Genomic DNA, 23,933 nt, shown 5'->3' with positions numbered 1-23,933 from the left:
CCCGCCCCCCCCCTCCTGTCCTCCTCCCCCCCCCCTCCTGTCCCTTCCCCTGCCCTCTCACGGCTCTCTCCCCGCCCCCCCTCCTGTCCCTCCCCCCTCTCACGGCTCTCTCCCCGCCCCCCCTCCTGTCCCTCCCCCCCCTCCTGTCCCTCCCCCCTGCCGGAGACACCGCGCCGCTGCCGTTGCTGGGAGGGACGGGGCTCCCGGCGGAGGTGCGGGAGGGCGGCCCGGTAACACCGAGTCTCACTGTGCACAGGAGACCGGAGAGACCCGGGGGGGAGAGGAGAGACCCGGGGAGGAGAGAGAGGCCGGGAACATGGCGGAGAGGTAACCAGCAGCATCCCTGTGTGTCCGGGGGGAAGGGGTTAATCATGGATGGATGGGGGGGGGGGAGGAAGGGGGTTAATGAGGAGGGCAAAGCTGTGTGTGGGGATGAATGGGTTAATGGGAATAACGTTGTGTGTATATATATATATATGTATAATGTGTATGTGTATATTTTATCCATCATGTATATCTATAAACGTGTGTACCTATTCCTTGTGTGGATGTGTGCTGGGCAATACCCTGTGATGAGGGGCAGGTGGCAGCTTCCTGTGCTGAGCAGCCCTATACTGATCCTATACTGATCCTACAGCATGAGCCTCAGCCTCTCTGCACTGGGGAGCTCGTTACAGTGGCTGCTAAGGAAGCAGTGATACTGCATCTACCCCCTACCCACTCTCTGCGCGCATCCCCTACCCACTCTCTGCGCGCATCCTCCCCTACCCAACCCTCTGCGCGCATCCCCTACCCACCCTCTGCGCGCATCCCGCTGCCCCACCCTCTGCGCGCATTCCCCCTACCCACCCTCTGCGCGCATCTCCTGCCCCACCCCTCTGCGCGCATCTCCTGCCCACCCCTCTGCGCGCATCTCCTGCCCACCCTCTGCGCGCATCTCCTGACCCACCCTCCTGCGCGCATCTCCTGCCCACCCTCTGCGCGCATCTCCTACCCACTCTCTGGCGCGCATCTCCTACCCACCCTCTGCGCGCATCTCCTGCCCACCCTCTGCACGCATCTCCTGCCCACCTTCTGCACGCATCTAATGCCCACTCCTCTGCATCTACCCCCTACCCACCCTCTGCACGCATCCCCTACCCACTCTCTGCGCGCATCTCCTACCCACCCTCTGCACGCATCCCCTACCCACTCCTCTGCGCGCATCTCCTACCCACTCTCTGCGCGCATCTCCTACCCACTCTCTGCGCGCATCTCCTACCCACCCTCTGCGCGCATCTCCTACCCACCCTCTGCGCGCATCTCCTGCCCACACCTCTGCGCGCATCTCCTGCCCACCCTCTGCGCGCATCTCCTGCCCACCCTCTGCGCGCATCTCCTACCCACCCTCTGCACGCATCCCCTACCCACTCTCTGCGCGCATCTCCTACCCACCCTCTGCACGCATTCCCCTACCCCACCCTCTGCGCGCATCCCCTACCCCACCCTCTGCGCGCATCTCCTACCCACCCTCCTGCACGCATCCCCTACCCACCCTCTGCATCTACCCCCTACCCACCCTCTGCACGCATCTCCTACCCACCCTCTGCGCGCATCTCCTACCCACACCCTCTGCACGCATCCCCTACCCACCCTCTGCGCGCATCTCCTACCCACCCTCTGCACGCATCCCCTACCCACCCCTCTGCGCGCATCTCCTACCCACCCCTCTGCACGCATCCCCTACCCACCCCCTCTGCGCGCATCCCCTACCCACCCTCTGCGCGCATCTCCTACCCACCCTCTGCACGCATTCCCCTACCCACCCTCTGCATCTACCCCCTACCCACCCTCTGCACGCATCTCCTACCCACCCTCTGCGCGCATCTCCTACCCACCCTCTGCACGCATCCCCTACCCACCCTCTGCACGCATCGCTACCCACCCTCTGCACGCATCCCCTACCCACCCTCTGCACGCATCCCCTACCCACCCTCTGCACGCATCTCCTGCCCACCCTCTGCACGCATCTCCTACCCACCCTCTGCACGCATCCCCTACCCACCCTCTGCACGCATCCGCTACCCACCCTCTGCACGCATCCCCTACCCACCCTCTGCACGCATCCCCTACCCACCCTCTGCACGCATCCCCTACCCACCCTCTGCACGCATCCCCTACCCACCCTCTGCACGCATCCCCTACCCACCCTCTGCACGCATCCCCTACCCACCCTCTGCACGCATCCCCTACCCACCCTCTGCACGCATCCCCTACCCACCCTCTGCACGCATCTTCTACCCACCCCTCTGCACGCATCTTCTACCCACCCTCTGCGCGCATCTCCTGCCCACCCTCTGCGCGCATCTCCTGCCCACCCTCTGCGCGCATCCCCTACCCACCTCTGCGCGCATCTCCTGCCCACCCTCTGCGCGCATCTCCTGCCCACCCTCTGCGCGCATCTCCTGCCCACCCTCTGCGCGCATCTCCTGCCCACCCTCTGCGCGCATCTCCTGCCCACCCTCTGCGCGCATCTCCTGCCCACCTCTGCGCGCATCTCCTGCCCACCCTCTGCGCGCATCTCCTGCCCACCCTCTGCGCGCATCTCCTGCCACCCTCTCGCGCATCTCCTGCCCACCCTCTGCGCGCATCTCCTGCCCACCCTCTGCGCGCATCTCCTGCCCACCCTCTGGCGCGCATCTCCTGCCACCCTCTGCGCGCATCTCCTGCCCACCCTCTGCGCGCATCTCCTGCCCACCCTCTGCGCGCATCTCCTGCCCACCCTCTGCGCGCATCTCCTGCCCACCCTCTGCGCGCATCTCCTGCCCACCCTCGTGCGCGCATCTCCTGCCACTCCTCTGCGCGCATCTCCTGCCCACCCTCTGCGCGCATCTCCTGCCCTCCCTCTGCGCGCATCCCTGCCCTCCCTCTGCGCGCATCTCCTGCCCTCCCTCTGCGCGCTCTCCTGCCTCCCTCTGCACGCATCTCCTGCCCACCCTCTCCTGCGCGCATCCCTGCCCACCCTCTGCGCGCATCCCCTGCCCACCCTCTGCGCGCATCTCCTGCCCACCCTCTGCGCGCATCTCCTGCCCACCCTCTGCGCGCATCTCCTGCCCACCCTCTGCGCGCATCTCCTGCCCACCCTCTGCACGCATCTAATGCCCACCCTCTGCACGCATCTAATGCCACCCTCTGCACGCATCTAATGCCCACCTCTGCATCTACCCCCTACCCACCCTCTGCACGCATCCCCTACCCACCCTCTGCATGTCTCCTGCCCACCCTCTGCATGTCTCCTGCCCACCCTCTGCATGTCTCCTGCCCACCCTCTGCATGTCTCCTGCCCACCCTCTGCGCGCATCCGCTACCCACCCTCTGCATGTCTCCTGCCCACCCTCTGCATGTCTCTTGCCCACCCTCTGCATGTCTCACTGCCCACCCTCTGCATGTCTCCTGCCCACCCTCTGCATGTCTCCTACCCACCCTCTGCATGCATCCCGTACCCACCCTCTGCATGCATCCCGTACCCACCCTCTGCATGCATCCCGTACCACACCCTCTGCATGCATCCCGTACCCACCCTCTGCATGTCTCCTGCCCACCCTCTGCATGTCTCCTGCCCACCCTCTGCATGCATCCCGTACCCACCCTCTGCATGTCTCCTGCCCACCCTCTGCATGTCTCCTGCCCACCCTCTGCATGTCTCCTGCCCACCCCTCTGCATGTCTCCTGCCCACCCTCTGCATGCATCTCCTACCCACCCTCTGGACATCTGTGCTTTCTTTTATTTATTTATTTCAATCTTGCTTTTCCTGTGTTGGCCTAAACTCCCGGTGTTTCCCCAAATATCCCGGTGTTTCCCCAAATATACATTTGATATTATTTTGCGGCCCCTAAAGGCAGGATATCTAGTGGACACAATTGCTCTGAAACGCGTGGCTGTGTTTGGTGGTACCCAAACCCCCCAAAGTGCTTTATTGAATTTATAGTGTATTATTGCACCGGAAACAGAACGTTACGTAATCGGCATTAGTTATTGCACTCGGAGAGCGCGTTATCTGCACCCGTTTAATGTCGCCGTAGGATCGGTAAACTGACGGTAACCCAACACCCTTACTGCCCCGAATGTTTGGATAATCTGCCGGGAACTATCCTCCTGGAATGGATGTTGCTGGTATCAGGATTATCTGATGCTTGGTTCTTCCATTGGGAGTGTGTGGGGGGGGGGGGGGGGGGGGGGGAGGAATTATCTATCCGGAGAAATCTCTTTTAAAGAGCACACGTGAATCCTCCCATATTGGAAGAAGAACGTCTCGCCCCAGTCTCCTGTCATGTGTATTAACCCTTTGGCTGCGGGAGGCCTCAGGTGGCGGAGACGGGGTTAAGGCTCCCTGGATGACGGGGTGGAGTGACGGCTTAGGAAGAGGGACAGACTTGGGAGATAATCTGTGCCTCTCCGATCTCCCCCCTTCTCCCGGGTGACGGGTGTTCGGCCCGCCACGTGACCGCTTGGGTTAGGGGATCGGAAGGCAGGGCTGCTCTGTATTCAGGGCACATTGCTATCTGCAGTGATGCCGCCCAGCTACCACTTTCATAATTAGCGCATATTTAAGCCACCGCGTGGTCTGTAACGCTTCTTTATAACCAAAAAACCTCAACTGTTACCCCATCTCTAGGCAGCTTTATTTTGTTTTGTTTACATTTCACCAATGGGTTTTCTCTTCGGATAACGCCGTCCGTGGTGTTACTGTGATGGTATTTGTAGCGCGGGTGCTGTGTTCATCATTATCACTGTACTAAACGCTGCGCGCGTCGGTGGGAATAAGGCCGCCCCTCGCGCCTCTGGGGAGCTCGCTGTACGAGCGGTTTATTTTGGGACCAGCATGCAGTTGGATTCTACGTAAGCGCATTTTTACTGGCTATTTATAATTGTGCGCATAAGTGTTATCCTGTAAGTTTAATTACTGTATTCAGCTGTAAAGCTGAGTCCATGGTGACTGCAGCCGTGCGGAGGCGCGCTGAGGCTGAGGGAAAGCGGGTGCTTTCCCGGCCTTAGTTCGCGCGCAGTCCGGGGGGGGCGGGCCAGTGACGTCATGGAGCTGGTTCGCCCTCATTGGGCGAACCGCTCACGTGACCCGCCCTGCGCTCCCGTGAGCGCCAAAACTAAAATTGAAGTGTCGGCTACCTTTCCGCACGCCTGCGGAAGCGTGCGCGAGCCCCTGCTAAAGCCGCTCTCATTGCGGCTGCAGGGGCTCACTGCCGAGGGTAAGCGCGGCTCAGCGCCTAAGCGGTGACGATGCCCGAGGCCTAATACGGGAGGGAAAAGCTTATAGGTGTCCATGTTAAAATGGATAAGAAGGAAAACGTGACACGGTGTATTGTATTGCATGTCTTTATCTAAATAGCGCCATTAATGTACATAGCGCTTCACAGTAGTAGAGCACGGTGTGCTCATTTGCATGTCATTACCCACAAGCCCACGCTGCAGTGGAAACATTGTATGCTCGGTGATAATGGGGGGAGGGCAGGGTTTGCAGACCTCAGACATGTGAATGTCCACATGTGGTATTTTTATTTGCAATTCAGTGAATTCGGCTCTTTACAATACATGTCCGGAAAGAGAATGCACTTTTATTATATTTGTACATCGTGCGTTCGAACCATTGAACCATATCTTTCCGCCGGTAAAGGTTTGCTCTGCCTGGTGGTGCTTCCTGCGGGCCAGCTGGACCTCCCATGTACAGAACTTGTATTAATATCCGTACAAGTCCAGCTGATGCTGGGCGGCACATTCCCCATACAGAAACCCCAAATCTCCAGGGTACAACCTGACCCCCAAATCTCCAGGGTACAACCTGACCCCCAAATCTCCAGGGTACAACCTGACCCCCAAATCTCCAGGGTACAACCTGACCCCCACATCTCCAGGGTACAACCTGACCCCCACATCTCCAGGGTACAACCTGACCCCCAAATCTCCAGGGTACAACCTGAACCCCACATCCCAAACGGCTCCCAACCCCAGCAGCTCATGTCCCCTGGTCTTTCGTTCCCATTTGATGCTGGCAGGGCTATATTGCACGTTTATTGCCCTGATCATTTCGCTGTGGGTTCCACCCGTTTCCTCTGACAGTGCTAGAGACACAGGGGGGGGGGGGGGGAGCCCGTGCTAAAGACACGGGGGGGGGGGGGGTAGCCCGTGCTAGAGACACAGGGGGGAGAGCCCGTGCTAGAGACACGGGGGGGGGGGGGGAGCCCGTGCTAGAGACACGGGGGGGGGGGGGAGACCGTGCTAGAGACACGGGAGAGGGGGGAGCCCGTGCTAGAGACACAGGGGGGAGAGCCCGTGCTAGAGACACGGGGGGGGTAGCCCGTGCTAGAGACACGGGGGGGGGGGGTAGACCGTGCTAGAGACATGGGGGGGGGGCCTGTGCTAGAGACACGGGGGGGAGCCTGTTCTAGAGACACGGGGGGGAGCCTGTGCTAGAGACACGGGGGGGAGCCTGTGCTAGAGACACGGGGGGGAGCCTGTGCTAGAGACACGGGGGGGAGCCTGTGCTAGAGACACGGGGGGGAGCCTGTGCTAGAGACACAGGGGGGGGGGAGCCCGTGCTAAAGACATGGGGGGGGAGCCTGTGCTAGAGACACGGGGGGGAGCCTGTTCTAGAGACACGGGGGGGAGCCTGTGCTAGAGACACTGGGGGAGCCTGTGCTAGAGACACGGGGGGGAGCCTGTGCTAGAGACACGGGGGGGAGCCTGTGCTAGAGACATGGGGGGGAGCCTGTGCTAGAGACACGGGGGGGAGCCTGTGCTAGAGACACGGGGGGGGAGCCTGTGCTAGAGACACGGGGGGGAGCCTGTGCTAGAGACACAGGGGGGAGCCTGTGCTAGAGACACGGGGGGGGAGCCCGTGCTAGAGACACGTGGGGGGGGGGGGAGCCCGTGCTAGAGACACAGGGGGGGGGGGAGCCCGTGCTAGAGACACAGGGGGGAGCCCGTGCTAGAGACACGGGGGGGGAGAGTAGGTGGGCGAGGCTGGTGCATGTGCCCCCCTCCCCCCCGGTATAATTAGTTTTGCTATGAGGAGTAGGGTGGGCGAGGCTGGTGCATGTCCCCCCTCCCCCCCGCCCGGGTATAATTAGTTTTGCTATGAGGAGTAGGGTGGGCGAGGCTGGTGCATGTGCCCCCCTCCCCCCGGGTATAATTCGTTTTGCTATGAGGAGTAGGGTGGGCGAGGCTGGTGCATGTGCCCCCCTCCCCCCCGGGTATAATTAGTTTTGCTATGAGTAGGGTGGGCGAGGCTGGTGCATGTGGCCCCTCCCCCCCGGGTATAATTAGTTTTGCTATGAGGAGTAGGGTGGGCGAGGCTGGTGCATGTGCCCCCTCCCCCCGGGTATAATTAGTTTTGCTATGAGTAGGGTGGGCGAGGCTGGTGCATGTGCCCCCCCCCCCCCCGGGTATAATTAGTTTTGCTATGAGTAGGGTCGGCGAGGCTGGTGCATGTGCCCCCCCCCCCCGGGTATAATTAGTTTTGCTATGAGGAGTAGGGTGGGCGAGGCTGGTGCATGTGCCCCCCTCCCCCCCGGATATAATTAGTTTTGCTATGAGGAGTAGGGTGAGCGAGGCTGGTGCATGTGCCCCCCTCCCCCCCGGGTATAATTAGTTTTGCTACGATGAGTAGGGTGGGCGAGGCTGGTGCATGTGCCCCCCTCCCCCCCGGGTATAATTAGTTTTGCTATGAGGAGTAGGGTGGGCGAGGCTGGTGCATGTGCCCTCCCCTCTGGGTATAATTAGTTTTGCTACGATGAGTAGGGTGGGCGAGGCTGGTGCATGTGCCCTCCTCCCCCCCCCCGGGTATAATTAGTTTTGCTACGATGAGTAGGGTGGGCGAGGCTGGTGCATGTGCCCCCCTCCCCCCCGGGTATAATTAGTTTTGCTACGATGAGTAGGGTGGGCGAGGCTGGTGCATGTGCCCCCCTCCCCCCCGGGTATAATTAGTTTTGCTATGAGGAGTAGGGTGGGCGAGGCTGGTGCATGTGCCCCCCTCCCCCCCGGGTATAATTAGTTTTGCTATGAGGAGTAGGGTGGGCGAGGCTGGTGCATGTGCCCCCCTCCCCCCCGGGTATAATTAGTTTTGCTATGAGGAGTAGGGTGGGCGAGGCTGGTGCATGTGCCCCCCCCCCCGGGTATAATTAGTTTTGCTATGAGGAGTAGGGTGGGCGAGGCTGGTGCATGTGCCCCCCTCCCCCCGGGTATAATTAGTTTTGCTACGATGAGTAGGGTGGGCGAGGCTGGTGCATGTGCCCCCCTCCCCCCCGGGTATAATTAGTTTTGCTATGAGGAGTAGGGTGAGCGAGGCTGGTGCATGTGCCCCCCTCCCCCCGGGTATAATTAGTTTTGCTACGATGAGTAGGGTGGGCGAGGCTGGTGCATGTGCCCCCCTCCCCTCCGGGTATAATTCGTTTTGCTATGAGGAGTAGGGTGGGCGAGGCTGGTGCATGTGCCCCCCTCCCCTCCGGGTATAATTAGTTTTGCTACGATGAGTAGGGTGGGCGAGGCTGGTGCATGTGCCCTCCCCCCGGGTATAATTAGTTTTGCTACGATGAGTAGGGTGGGCGAGGCTGGTGCATGTGCCCCCCTCCCCCCCGGGTATAATTAGTTTTGCTATGAGGAGTAGGGTGGGCGAGGCTAGTGCATGTGCCCCCCTCCCCCCCGGGTATAATTAGTTTTGCTACGATGAGTAGGGTGGGCGAGGCTGGTGCTTTGCCCAAATTTGCTGCCTCTCGGAGAGCTAAACCTTTATATGGCAGCAGAGGAGGCTGCTTCTTCCAGGGGCCCACCGGACTTAATTCTTTCCTCACATTAGCAAGTGTGTGTTATGCCTCTTAGTGTGTGTGTGTGTGTGTGTTATGCCTCGTGTGTGTGTGTGTGGTATGCCTCTTACTGTGTGTATGTGTGTGTGTGTTATGCCTCGTGTGTGTGTTATGCCTCGTGTGTGTGTGTGTGTGTGTGGTATGCCTCTTAGTGTGTGTGTGTGTGTGTGTGGTATGCCTCTTAGTGTGTGTGTGTGTGTGTGTGTGTGTGTGTGTGGTATGCCTCTTAGTGTGTGTGTGTGTGTGTGTGGTATGCCTCTTAGTGTGTGTGTGTGGTATGCCTCTTAGTGTGTGTGTGTGTGGTATGCCTCTTAGTGTGTGTGTGTGTGTGTGGTATGCCTCTTAGTGTGTGTGTGTGGTATGCCTCTTAGTGTGTGTGTGTGTGTGGTATGCCTCTTTGTGTGTGTATGTGTGTTATGCATCTTAGTGTGTGTGTGCTATGCCTCTTAGAGTGTGTGTGTGTGTGTGTGTGTGTGTGTGTGGCGTGCCTCTGTGTGTGTGTGTGTCTGTGGTATGCCTCTTAGTGTGTGTGTGTGTGTGTGTGTGTGTGTGTGTGTGTGTGTGTGTGTGTGTGTGTGTGTGTGTGTGTGTGTGTGTGTGTGTGGTATGCCTCTTAGTGTGTGTGTGGTATGCCTCTTTGTGTGTGTGTTATGCATCTTAGTGTGTGTGTGCTATGCCTCTTAGAGTGAGTGTGTGTGTGTGTGTGTGTGTGTGTGTGTGTGTGTGTGTGTGCTATGCCTCTGTGTGTGTGTGTGTGTGTGTGCTTTGCCTCTTAGTGTGTGTGGTATGCCTCTTAGTGTGTGTGTGGTATGCCTCTCAGTGTGTGTGTGTGTGTGTGTGTGTGTGTGTGTGTGTGTGTGTGTGTGTGTATATTCTGGATCCAGGGTCATGTCTGGGGTATGAATGAACCCAGCTAGCTTCAACTCAGCCCTCTTTCCAAAGCACAGCAAGTCCTGTATAATTTCTTCACTTTATTAAGGAAAGCAGCAATAAAAACAGGCACTTGTGGATGAGATGTTTGTGTTGGGAAGATGTATCTCTGTGGGTGCTTTGTAGTAAGGGCAGGTGAAAAGGTTAAGGCCTTGCCAGTAGAGAGATAACAGAAGGTACTCACTCAGCCAATGTTGAGGGTAAAAGGAAGTGTGAGGAATTCTGGGTAGCAGGAATAGTCTTGGGACAGACTATCTGGAAACAAACAAGAGGGGAGGGCAGAATAGCCCATTCTGAGAAGAATCTCAGAGGTTGCTGTAGCAACTCACTGGTTACCTGCTCACAGGCAGAAAGGGCAACATATTGATACATCACACAGGCACTGTGTGTGTATGTGGAACAAATGCCTGCAGCTGAACTTAAGGAGCTGACAAGCAGAAGGGGAGTCGGGCAGAAATGTGATTCTTGTTCCATGATAGTGTGTGTATGGGGTATGACTCTTAGTGTGTGTGTGTGTATGGGGTATGCCTCGTAGTGTGTGTGTGTGTGTGTGTATGGGGTATGCCTCTTAGTATGTGTGTGTGTGTGTGTGTATGGGGTATGCCTCTTAGTGTGTGTGTGTGTGTGTGTGTATGGGGTATGTCTCTTAGACTGTGCGCGCGCGTGTGTGTGTGTGTGTGTGTGTGTATGGGGTATGCCTCTTAGTGTGTGTGTGTGTGTGTGTGTGTGTGTATGGGGTATGCCTCTTAGTGTGTGTGTGTGTGTGTGTGTGTATGGGGTATGCCTCTTAGTGTGTGTGTGTGTGTGTGGGGTATGCCTCTTAGTGTGTGTGTGTATGGGGTATGCCTCTTAGTGTGTGTGTGTGTGTGTGTGTGTGTGTGTGTATGGGGTATGCCTCTTAGTGTGTGTGTGTATGGGGTATGTCTCTTAGTGTGTGTGTGTGTGTGTGTGTGTGTGTGGTATGTCTCTTAGAGTGCGTGTGTGTGTGTGTGTCTGTGTGTTATGCCTCTTAGTGTGTGAGTTGATCCTGTCTTGGGGATGTTTTTTTCTATGTGCTAGTAAGGAACCGCTGGCCCGGTTGTCGGTTCTGCCGCTGCCTTCTCTTGTAAACACACCATGGTACCAGTTTTTGTCCCCTAGAAATGGCGCTGTGCCCCGCAGTGCCTGTGCAGCTGTCCCACGCACGTCTCCGAGGTTACATATCTCATTGCGGCGCAGGGCGAGGCCTTTTTGTGCGGCTCGCATATCTTCATTACGTCGCAACTGTGACATTCCCGGTTTCTTTGCTTCACAGGGGCAAAAAGTGTGCGACGTTTGGGAATGTTAGCTGCGGTTACACTGTTACACTGTTACACTGTTACACTGTTACACTGTTACACTGTTACACTGTTACACTGTTACACTGTTACACTGTTACACTGTTACACTGTTACACTGCCGCACAATCTGACACATTGCCTGTCCAGTCCCCCGGGCTCCCCCGGACACAATCCCAGCCATTGTGTGTAGGTGGCAGTTCGGAGACGTTGCTCACATTGTTGGTGATGGAGCTGCATGAAAAAGCCGTCTCTATCTGCGGGGAATATTATTACACCTGTTTGAGACCGATGTGCAGTGTATGCACCTGTGTAAGGAGTGGGGTGCCACGTGCAGTGTATGCACCTGTGTAAGGAGTGGGGTGCCACGTGCAGTGTATGCACCTGTGTAAGGAGCGGGGTGCCACGTGCAGTGTATGCACCTGTGTAAGGAGTGGGGTGCCACGTGCAGTGTATGCACCTGTGTAAGGAGTGGGGTGCCACGTGCAGTGTATGCACCTGTGTAAGGAGTGGGGTGCCACGTGCAGTGTATGCACCTGTGTAAGGAGTGGGGTGCCACGTGCAGTGTATGCACCTGTGTAAGGAGCGGGGTGCCACGTGCAGTGTATGCACCTGTGTAAGGAGCGGGGTGCCACGTGCAGTGTATGCACCTGTGTAAGGAGCGGGGTGCCACGTGCAGTGTATGCACCTGTGTAAGGAGTGGGGTGCCACGTGCAGTGTATGCACCTGTGTAAGGAGTGGGGTGCCACGTGCAGTGTATGCACCTGTGTAAGGAGTGGGGTGCCACGTGCAGTGTATGCACCTGTGTAAGGAGCGGGGTGCCACGTGCAGTGTATGCACCTGTGTAAGGAGCGGGGTGCCACGTGCAGTGTATGCACCTGTGTAAGGAGTGGGGTGCCACGTGCAGTGTATGCACCTGTGTAAGGAGCGGGGTGCCACGGGCAGTGTATGCACCTGTGTAAGGAGCGGGGTGCCACGGGCAGTGTATGCACCTGTGTAAGGAGCGGGGTGCCACGGGCAGTGTATGCACCTGTGTAAGGAGCGGGGTGCCACGTGCAGTGTATGCACCTGTGTAAGGAGAGGGGTGCCACGTGCAGTGTATGCACCTGTGTAAGGAGTGGGGTGCCACGTGCAGTGTATGCACCCGTGTAAGGAGTGGGGTGCCACGTGCAGTGTATGCACCCGTGTAAGGAGTGGGGTGCCACGTGCAGTGTATGCACCTGTGTAAGGAGCGGGGTGCCACGTGCAGTGTATGCACCTGTGTAAGGAGCGGGGTGCCACGTGCAGTGTATGCACCCGTGTAAGGAGTGGGGTGCCACGTGCAGTGTATGCACCCGTGTAAGGAGTGGGGTGCCACGTGCAGTGTATGCACCCGTGTAAGGAGTGGGGTGCCACGTGCAGTGTATGCACCTGTGTAAGGAGCGGGGTGCCACGTGCAGTGTATGCACCTGTGTAAGGAGCGGGGTGCCACGTGCAGTGTATGCACCCGTGTAAGGAGTGGGGTGCCACGTGCAGTGTATGCACCCGTGTAAGGAGTGGGGTGCCACGTGCAGTGTATGCACCCGTGTAAGGAGTGGGGTGCCACGTGCAGTGTATGCACCCGTGTAAGGAGTGGGGTGCCACGTGCAGTGTATGCACATGTGTAAGGAGCGGGGTGCCACGTGCAGTGTATGCACCCGTGTAAGGAGTGGGGTGTCACGTGCAGTGTATGCACCCGTGTAAGGAGTGGGGTGCCACGTGCAGTGTATGCACCTGTGTAAGGAGTGGGGTGCCACGTGCAGTGTATGCACCTGTGTAAGGAGCGGGGTGCCACGGGCAGTGTATGCACCTGTGTAAGGAGTGGGGTGCCACGTGCAGTGTATGCACCTGTGTAAGGAGTGGGGTGCCACGTGCAGTGTATGCACCCGTGTAAGGAGTGGGGTGCCACGTGCAGTGTATGCACCTTTGTAAGGAGTGGGGTGCCACGTGCAGTGTATGCACCCGTGTAGGGAGTGGGGTGCCACGTGCAGTGTATGCACCCGTGTAAGGAGTGGGGTGCCACGTGCAGTGTATGCACCCGTGTAAGGAGTGGGGTGCCACGTGCAGTGTATGCACCTGTGTAAGGAGTGGGGTGCCACGTGCAGTGTATGCACCTGTGTAAGGAGTGGGGTGCCACGTGCAGTGTATGCACCTGTGTAAGGAGCGGGGTGCCACGGGCAGTGTATGCACCTGTGTAAGGAGTGGGGTGCCACATGCAGTGTATGCACCTGTGTAAGGAGTGGGGTGCCACGTGCAGTGTATGCACCCGTGTAAGGAGCAGGGTGCCACGTGTTCCCATTAATTGCACAGCATTCTCCAGTATTACGCACACACCTGTTTTTGCCATAGGGAGCGGTATCGTTGGTGCACACTCCCTGTCACTGACTAATGTGCAGATCTCCACCTGTTAGATCAGGTCTCCCTCTGTGTGCAGCTGGGTTAAGGGCTTGGTGTCAGCTGCCCTCAGTGGGGGGCACGTGTTCAGCTGCCCTCCTGGGAGGCACGTGTCCAGCTGCCCTCCTGGGGGGCACGTGTCCAGCTGCCCTCCTGGGGGGCACGTGTCCAGCTGCCCTCCTGGGGGGCACGTGTCCAGCTGCCCTCCTGGGGGGCACGTGTCCAGCTGCGCTACTGGGGCACGTGTCCAGCTGCCCTCAGTGGGGTGCACGTGTCCAGGTGCCCTCAGTGGGGGGCACGTGTCCAGCTGCCCTCAGTGGGGGGCACGTGTCCAGCTGCCCTCAGTGGGGGGCACGTGTCCAGCTGCCCTCCTGGGGGGCACGTGTCCAGCTGCCCTCCTGGGGGGCACGTGTCCAGCTGCCCTCCTGGGGGGCACGTGTCCAGCTGCCCTCCTGGGGGGCACGTGTCCAGCTGCCCTCCTGGGGGGCACGTGTCCAGCTGCCCTCCTGGGGGGCACGTGTCCAGCTGCCCTCCTGGGGGGCACGTGTCCAGCTGCGCTACTGGGGCACGTGTCCAGCTGCCCTCAGTGGGGTGCACGTGTCCAGGTGCCCTCAGTGGGGGGCACGTGTCCAGCTGCCCTCAGTGGGGGGCATGTGTCCAGCTGCCCTCAGTGGGGGGCACGTGTCCAGCTGCCCTCAGTGGGGTGCACGTGTCCAGCTGCCCTCAGTGGGGGGCACGTGTCCAGCTGCCCTCCTGGGGGGCACGTGTCCAGCTGCCCTCCTGGGGGGCACGTGTCCAGCTGCCCTCCTGGGGGGCACGTGTCCAGCTGCCCTCCTGGGGGGCACGTGTCCAGCTGCCCTCCTGGGGGGCACGTGTCCAGCTGCCCTCCTGGGGGGCACGTGTCCAGCTGCCCTCCTGGGGGGCACGTGTCCAGCTGCCCTCCTGGGGGGCACGTGTCCAGCTGCCCTCAGTGGGGGGCACGTGTCCAGCTGCCCTCAGTGGGGGGCACGTGTCCAGCTGCCCTCCTGGGGGGCACGTGTCCAGCTGCCCTCCTGGGGGGCACGTGTCCAGCTGCCTTCCTGGGGGGCACGTGTCCAGCTGCCCTCCTGGGGGGCACGTGTCCAGCTGCCCTGAAGTGCATTGAAATTCTTTACTAATCCCGCTTTTTGTAATGCTGGTTGGGGACAGTTTCTGAGGTGGGCACGCAGAGACGTCGCTTATGACTTGTTCGTTTTGGGTGCTAAATAAAGATGTATCCGCCTCATCAGTCTCTGTTACTTGATATGTTGGGATACGTTACACACCAACACTGCAATGGAATCTTATGGGCCCTCTGACAGCCTGAGTTATATTGTGATATGTTATTATCTGAGGGACGGCCTGAGTTATATTGTGATATGTTATTATCTGAGGGACGGCCTGAGTTATATTGTGATATGTTATTATCTGAGGGACAGCCTGAGTTATATTGCGATATGTTATCTGAGGGACAGCTTGAGTTATATTGTGATATGTTGTTATCTGAGGGACAGCCTGAGTTATATTGTGATATGTTATTATCTGAGGGACGGCCTGAGTTATATTGTGATATGTTATTATCTGAGGGACAGCCTGAGTTATATTGCGATATGTTATCTGAGGGACAGCTTGAGTTATATTGTGATATGTTATTATCTGAGGGACAGCCTGAGTTATATTGTGATATGTTATCTGAGGGACAGCCTGAGTTATATTGTGATATGTTATTTGAGGGACAGCCTGAGTTATATTGTGATATGTTATCTGAGGGACAGCCTGAGTTATATTGTGATATGTTATTTGAGGGACAGCCTGAGTTATATTGTGATATGTTATTTGAGGGACAGCCTGAGTTATATTGTGATATGTTGTTATCTGAGGGACAGCCTGAGTTATATTGTGATATGTTGTTATCTGAGGGACAGTCTGAGTTATATTGTGATATGTTGTTAACTGAGGGACAGTCTGTGTTATATTGTGATAGAATGTAGAAGAGAGATGGAACACTGCTCAAACCATAATATCAAAATGATGTGGGATAGGCCTGGTGCAAAGGGAAAAAGACTATAATGAACAGAAAAAGTGACAGGTCACAGCAGTCCCTTATTAATTGCACTCTAGCCGAATGATGGGATACCTAACTCATTGGAAGGAAACACATACAATGTAATGTGTATATATGATAAACCCTAAAAAGTGTCACGTTCAAGACACATCAAATTAGCTAATCCTAACAGATATGTGCCTTCCTAAATATATCAGGAAATGAGTCAATAGTATCACTCATCAATAATTAACAGACCTATTGCAGATCTATGGCACACAAAGGGGTTAACCTCCAAAAAGATATAGGTATCCTCAGTAGGGATCTAAGTCCCAGATGTAAAAGACAATAAGGGGATACAATATCCACTAGAAGACTAATGTCTAAATAGTAAATGATCAAACAATATATAATGATATATATAATGATAGTTCAACCAGAATGACCAATTATATACACAGATAAGGCCTAGTAGCCAAAATATAATAGAAACATCCACAGATAAAATCAAAAAATAAAAAACTTTAATTAACCAAATAATCGCCGAAAGACAAGTGACATAAAAATAAACAATATGTGTAATGTTTAAAAAAGCCTGTAAGGGGAGCGGGTGGGAGAAGGGCAGCACTAATGTGTATAGGGAGAAAACACTGTATAATAGTGTATATGATGTAGTAATAACCCCAACAGTGCTACCAAATAGCTAGTGAGCCCTGTTGGTGAAGGTCAGCAGTTAGCACAATATAATGAAGGAGCGTGTATGGTTGCTGCATACAGTATGCACAGAACGTAGCAGGTGGTGTGCTTGTAAGTCTATCGTGGGGGTGCATCAATACCCACAACCAATGTCTAGTGATGTGCCCATGAATTGGCAACATCAATGGCAAGCAAGCAGATACAGACTGACTAATGAAAAGTATACAGCCGTATCTCTCATGCTCCTAGTGCTGTGACCAAGCTGTAGGTATCCCAACAGGAGCTGCTCAGCTCCCCGTGATCCCGCTCTCAGACGCCCACTGGTGACGTCACGCCTGCTTGATATATAAAGCAAACACAATGCCCCTTTCTATTTGCGACTGTATCGCCTTAAAGCGGCAAAACACGTGAAATCGTATGTGTGTTTTTTTAATAAATCGGTTCTGCAGTATTGGAGAAGTCAGGGGGGGCGCAAACTGGGGGGCGCGAGATTTTTCTGGAAGGGCGCGGCGGTTGCAGAGGCCCCGCGTGTCACGGGAGACCAGGTTATTTACATCTTTTTTTACCGGGGTCATTTATTGAGCAAAACAAGGTAATGAAACGAATTGTAATTTTTTCGGCACAAATTCGCTTACACACAACGATACATAAAATACAGACTAAAAGACACACTTACTTTGGGACTGGGGTCGAAAACTACACTTTCCAAGGTGCAGGGAACCCTATGGGAGAGTTTTACCCTGACCGGGACTTAGTCCGGAATCTCCTGGAACCCAAATCGGCATAAAATTCCATACACCGCCGCTAACTTCTCTTCTGAGAACTTGGTCCCTCCTGACCGCGAGTTAGTCCAAATCTCCTGGAACTAAAATCGGCATAAAATCCCGTCCGCGTCGGCAACGATTGATTCTGAGAACTTTGGCGCAAAAAGCTGGACTTAGTCTCTGGCGGGCAGGCTTTCCAGGCTCAAAATCGAAGCCGGTTGCTCTGCTATTCACACAGAAGCAACTATGAAAAGCCCGCCCGCGTTATTACTACTGGGAGCTCAGAATCTGATTGGCTCATCGATTTTTATAGTATTTTCAGTTTCATTCACAAAATTGAGCAGCCAATCAATGCGTGGGAAGTTTCCCAAGCAGCCAATCAGAGCCAGGCCTGGTCAGCGGGAAATCCGAAATAGTCAAGAGACATGCGCAAGCCTGCCACCTCAATCCCTGGCTATCTCAATGCCACCCGCTGGGACAGGCTCCACCAGGTCTGGCAGAGCATCCCGGAGGACTGCCATTGATCTCCGGACCTGGTTCTCCGCCTTTCCCCGCTGACCAAATACTATTCACACCTTTGGGCTCCTCTAGCTGCTTTGAACTCCGATGTCCAACAGACTTATCAGCGCCTATGGGTTAGCTCGGGCAGCCTGTTTGGATATTGGTTCCGAAAGTAAAAAGCACATTACATTATATTATATTATTAAAGTATATTTTACTAAACGTCTGAGTCTTGGAGGACAGAACAGGAAAAATGTTGTTGTTTTATTTCTATCTGCCTTATTCCCTCACTCACTTTCCCTGGTGTCTCTGGTTGGACTCTGAGTCCCCCCCAACCTTATATACGGTTGGGGCACCCACAAACCCTATACTGATTGTGGGTCACCTTGGCACTAGCTGGGTTACCCCCCTTAACCTAGGGATCCCCTCAGCTACAGGGATACCTATCCCTGTGCCTCATTCTCCTTTCTGGGCTGTGCTGAAGCAGGGTACCATAGCGGTGAGCCGCGCTTGCGTTTTCATGGGGAGGTATTGCTGGGACAATGTGCCTACATGTCTCCGAGAATCAGGCATGATTCCCGGGTACATTTATATGGGAACCGGTAACTCTGGACCCCAACCTCCTAGGCACATTCTGTCAACGGTTCCTCCGCAAAAACCCCCGTGAAACTCCCACCCTAGCAACCCCTGCTCGCTGGCATGCCCGGAAAGGGAAAAACACAAAAAATGCTTTTATTACAAGACCGTTCATTGGAATGATACAATGTTACTGGTCCCAAGAGCTGACTCTCTGGGACCCTTATACACGGAGCAGGGGTAACCAAAACGGGCTTGACCTTTATTGTATTGCCTGGTTACCCCCTCCCGTCACACCGCGCTATTCCCCAAGGCATTTAAATTAAATGCTGGGGGATCGCGTGAGGCCAATGCAACTCCACTTACCTTGATTCTGCCGGCTTCAGGACTCGTCTCCATGACTCGTCTCCATGACAACGCGACGCCAAATGACGCAATGGGCACCAGGTAAGGGGGGGGGCGCGCGAACACCGGGCAAGGCAGGAGGGCGCAGAAACAAGTTTGCGTTATCCTGAGATGAGTGACTGTTTTTTATTTTATTTTTTTATTCAGCTCTTAATGCCATTTTGAATGTGTTCATATATTGAGCATTGTTTGCTTTCTGTAGCAGGTTTTCGCACATCTCCCCAGCAGTGCAAGATCTTTGTTACCAATGTTCCCAGCCGTTTGAGCTGTAAATTGTAACAATAGTTACCTTAGTAATATCAGGATACATTGTAGCTGCTGAGTTACACTCGAAAGATTGATTGAAACTAAAAGGTGGCCATTGTTAGGCGCACACACAGGATTGTGACAGGTTTATAACAGGAGCAGCAAGCGATTGCCGACGTAGATAAGAATGTATTGTATTGTATGTCTTTATTTATATAGCGCCATAAATGTAAATAGCGCTTCACAGTAGTAATACATGTCATATAAATAACAAATAATATAAATAACAGATCATGGGAATAAGTGCTTCAGACATAATGTAAAAGTAACATTAAGGAAGGAGTCCCTGCTCCGAGGAGCTTACAGTCTAATTGGTAGGTAGGGAGAACGTACAGAGACAGTAGGAGGGAATACTAGTAAGTGCGTCTGCAGGGGGCCAAGCTTTGTGGCATGTGTCCATGATTATCCAGTGCTACTCATATGCTTCTTTAAGCAAGTGGGTCTTAAGGTGGGTCTTAAAGGTGGATAGCGAGGGGGCTAGTCGGGTATTGAGGGGAAGGGCATTCCAGAGGTGTGGGGCAGAAAGTGAGAAAGGTTTAAGGCGGGAGAGAGCTTTAGATACAAAGGGGGTAGAAAGAAGACATCCTTGAGAAGAACGCAAGAGTCGGGATGGTGCATAGCGAGAAATTAGGGCTGAGATGTAATGAGGGGCAGAAGAATGTAAAGCTTTAAAAGTGAGCAGGAGAATTGAGTGTGAGATATGCGATTTAATCGGAAGCCAGGAGAGGGATTTCAGGAGGGGAGATGCAGAGACAGATTTAGGAAAGAGTAGAGTGATTCTGGCAGCAGCGTTTAGGATAGATTGTAGGGGAGACAAGTGAGAGGTAAGAAGGCCGGATAGCAGGAGGTTACAGTAATCAAGACGGGAGAGAATGAGGGCCTGAGTCAGAGTTTTAGCAGTTGAGTAACAGAGGAAAGGGCGTATCTTTGTGATATTGCGGAGGAAAAAGCGACAAGTTTTAGAAACGTTTTGAATATGAGAAGAGAATGTGAGAGAGGAATCAAGTGTGACCCCTAGGCAGCGTGCTTGGGCTACTGGGTGAATGATCGTATTTCCAATAGCAATGTGGAAGGATGTAGTAGGGCCAGGTTTGGGAGGTAGTATAAGGAGCTCTGTTTTTGCCATGTTGAGTTTCAGTCGGCGGATGGCCATCCAGGATGATATTCCAGAGAGGCATTCAGAAACTTTGGTCTGTATAGCAGGTGTAAGGTCAGGGGTTGAAAGGTAAATTTGTGTCGTCAGCATAGAGGTGATATTTAAACCCAAAAGATGTGATTAGGTCACCTAGAGAGAGTGTGTACAGAGAAAAGAGATGGGGTCCCAGGACAGAGCCCTGGGGTACCCCCACAGAGAGATCAATAGAGGAGGAGGAGCTGTTAGCAAAAGAGACACTGAAGGTACGATGGGAGAGGTAAGAGGAGATCCAGGATAAAGCTTTGTTCCGAATACAAAGAGCTGCCCCTTAAAAATGTGTTATGATTTTTTCCCACGCAACCTGCGCACTGACGAGTGATTGGCTCAGCTGCTGATCAATCCGTTCTCCTGTAATCCATCGCTTTGCACAGGGGCTATTTAATTCAGTTATTGCTGCAAATCCGTAACCCACGATGCAAAGTTCTGTGGGGAAGGTCATGTGACCAGGCCGTCACTAGATACAATTGGTGCCCTGCTAGAGAGAGAGGGCAGGGCTCAAGAGCCAGAGCCTGATTTCAGAAGAGGAAGGGGGTGTGACTTTGTAAATGGTTTCTATAGAAACAGAAATGCTTGCTAGAGAAGAATACATAAAAGATGTCTTCAAAAATGGTGTAAAAAAGAAAATGCTACAAGCATTTTCTCATAGTACAAAACTGATTTATTAAACAGACAAAAACACCTGTAGGATATTGCTTGAGCTGCAGCTGTAAGTATGTCTCTTTCCCAGTTGATTTTTTTTAAAGCTGCAGTTCAAGCAATATCCTGCATGTGTTTTTTTCTATTTTTGTTTTTTTAATAAATCTGTTCTATACGATGAGAAAATATTTGTAGCATTTAAAAAAACAAAACCAAAAAAACCTTTTAAAGACATTTTTAATGTATTCTCATGTAACAAGCATTTTTGTTCCTATAGCAACCACATACAAAGTCACATCCCCTTCCCCTTCTAAAACAGCATCACCTTTTTGAGCTCTGCTCTCTCTAGCGGTGAACCAATTGAATCTCGCGCCTACCTGGTCACATGATCTTCCTCACAGAACTTTGGCTGTCAGTGCAGCAGAAGAGGTCCCAAGATGCATTTAGTGAACCCCCCTGCCGAATCTTCAACAATTTGATTACAGGTGAATGGATCGATCAGCAACTTAGCTAATCACTTGTCCGTGTGCAGATTGTATTCATGCACATATTGAATAATAATAATAATAAAAAGACAGCTTGAACTGCGGCTTTAACTGTCGCACGTATTTTCTTTACTCTCTTTCCATCCTTTGTGAGAGTGACGATAAAGATTAGGGGCGGGGGTGAGAGGGGGCTTTGCCTGTGCAAACTCTTGTTGATCAGCGGCAGACAGGACTTAGCAGGCGGAGGATATCCCCTCTCCCAAGTCTCGGCTCATTGTGTTTACAAACTCGCTTAAAATAATTAAACATACTTTATAGGTGTCCGATTTGGGTGAAAGAGGGCATTGATCAGGACATGTAACCCATTAAACATATTAGTTCACCCTAGGAGGGACTGGCTGCTTCATTTAACGCGTACAGACCCTGTGATCGGTCACGTCACACTGACTAGTTCTAAGACATCGCGTGTTATCCTGAAGAGGGATCAGCCAGATAATATTATTATCGTCAACTATTTCTTGTAGCGCTTTTCTCCCGAATGGGACTCAGAATTACAGTATAGTGCGTAGGGTGCCAGGTGTCCAGTATTGACCCGGAACTGTCCTGTATTTGGACACTCTGTCCAGTAAAAAAAGTAGTGGCAATACTGGACGTGTATGTGTATACTGGTATTACCTCTCTGGACATAGTGACCTGACCGGCTTGGGGGGCCGCGAGATTTCCCCGAGCAGGGCTGTTGCTTGGGGGCTGGGCAGCTTCCTCCATCCGTGTTGGCTGCATTACCCAGCAGCAGCCAATCAAGAGGTTGTGTCAGGGCCTGGGGGGTGGAGCCAAGGAGAGGAGGAAACAGCATGGTGTGGAGAGCGGCGTGTCTCTGTTTCGAGCGCGTCACACCTTTCACCATTGTGTTCAGTATTTTTGGAGAAGCCAAGTGGCAGCCCTAATAGTGAGCGGTACGCAGCACATAGGATTGTTACAGACACAGTCCCTGCCCCGCAGAGCTTACAATCTATGATTTTGGTGCATGAGGCAGTGGGAGATAAAGTGACTTTCCCAAGGTCACAAGGAGCTGACCCCGGGGTTATGTATCGAGCTCCCCCGATTCACACTGTGTCATTATCAGTCAGTGTCTTTACTCACTGAGCCGCTTCCAAGCAACTAAATCAAGTGTTGTGGAATTGGTAAAGAAACAATCTCAGAACCCTCTTAATCTTTTTTTGGACCAGATACGTCCTAGTTCTAATGCTTGTTCTGTACCTGCTGATCGGGGGCAGATACGTCCTAGTTCTAATGCTTGTTCTGTACCTGCTGATCGGGGGCAGATACGCCCGTGTTCTAATGCTTGTTCTGTACCTGCTGATCGGGGGCAGATACGCCCGTGTTCTAATGCTTGTTCTGTACCTGCTGATCGGGGGCAGATACGTCCGTGTTCTAATGCTTGTTCTGTACCTGCTGATCGGGGGCAGATACGTCCGTGTTCTAATGCTTGTTCTGTACCTGCTGATCGGGGGCAGATACGTCCGTGTTCTAATACTTGTTCTGTACCTGCTGATCGGGGGCAGATACGTCCGTGTTCTAATGCTTGGTCTGTACCTGCTGATCGGGGCAGATACGTCCGTGTTCTAATGCTTGTTCTGTACCTGCTGATCGGGGGCAGATACGTCCGTGTTCTAATGCTTGTTCTGTACCTGCTGATCGGGGGCAGATACGTCCTAGTTCTAATGCTTGTTCTGTACCTGCTGATCGGGGGCAGATCCGTCCGTGTTCTAATGCTTGTTCTGTACCTGCTGATCGGGGGCAGATACGCCCGTGTTCTAATGCTTGTTCTGTACCTGCTGATCGGGGGCAGATACGTCCGTGTTCTAATGCTTGTTCTGTACCTGCTGATCGGGGGCAGATACGTCCGTGTTCTAATGCTTGTTCTGTACCTGCTGATCGTGGGCAGATACGTCCGTGTCCTAATGCTTGTTCTGTACCTGCTGATCGGGGGCAGATACGTCCGTGTTCTAATGCTTGTTCTGTACCTGCTGATCGGGGCAGATACGTCCGTGTTCTAATGCTTGTTCTGTACCTGCTGATCGGGGGCAGATACGTCCGTGTTCTAATGCTTGTTCTGTACCTGCTGATCGGGGGCAGATACGTCCGTGTTCTAATGCTTGTTCTGTACCTGCTGATCGGGGGCAGATACGTCCGTGTTCTAATGCTTGTTCTGTACCTGCTGATCGGGGGCAGATACGTCCGTGTTCTAATGCTTGTTCTGTACCTGCTGATCGGGGGCAGATACGTCCGTGTTCTAATGCTTGTTCTGTACCTGCTGATCGGGGCGGATACGTCCGTGTTCTAATGCTTGTTCTGTACCTGCTGATCGGGGGCAGATACGTCCATGTTCTAATGCTTGTTCTGTACCTGCTGATCGGGGGCAGATACGTCCGTGTTCTAATGCTTGTTCTGTACCTGCTGATCGGGGGCAGATACGCCCGTGTTCTAATGCTTGTTCTGTACCTGCTGATCGGGGGCAGATGCATTCAGATGTTGGCCAGTATGGTGGTGAAGTTCTGGCACCACCACTAAAATCTGCCGGAATCGCCATTAGTTTACAAAGCACAGCTTCAATAGCCTGACGCCAGTGATTCTCAACTCGGGGTGCATGAGGTGTTTCCAAGGGGTTCGCGCCAGCAAAACAAATGCACTGGCAGATCGCAGGCAGTCTGGCGCGTTCCTGAGCCCGTGTGGGGACTGCACTTAGTAAGGCCCCAAACTGCACGTGGGGGGGGGGGGGGAAGGGTAATACTGGCC

General features: G+C 54.0%; 2 protein-coding genes across 2 annotated transcripts in view; one reads left to right on the top strand and one right to left on the bottom strand.

Moving 5' to 3' along the window:
• Positions 1 to 23,933, bottom strand: part of LOC142475500 (fucolectin-6-like) — a 406,232-nt gene that overhangs the window by 137,414 nt on the left and 244,885 nt on the right. The window lies entirely within an intron of this gene.
• The window catches only part of ARHGAP39 (Rho GTPase activating protein 39), a 346,600-nt gene continuing 322,810 nt past the window's right edge, over positions 144 to 23,933 (top strand). The window contains exon 1 of the mRNA XM_075581235.1: positions 144 to 327. Within this exon, the coding sequence (XP_075437350.1) occupies positions 317 to 327 (11 nt within the window). The 5' untranslated portion in view covers positions 144 to 316. The remainder of the gene's footprint in view (positions 328 to 23,933) is intronic.

Source organism: Ascaphus truei, chromosome 2, assembly GCF_040206685.1.
Source record: "Ascaphus truei isolate aAscTru1 chromosome 2, aAscTru1.hap1, whole genome shotgun sequence".
NCBI classification, from domain to species: domain Eukaryota; kingdom Metazoa; phylum Chordata; class Amphibia; order Anura; family Ascaphidae; genus Ascaphus; species Ascaphus truei.
Note: the sequence above shows the minus strand (reverse complement) of the source record. Positions and strands in the feature narration are given on the sequence as shown.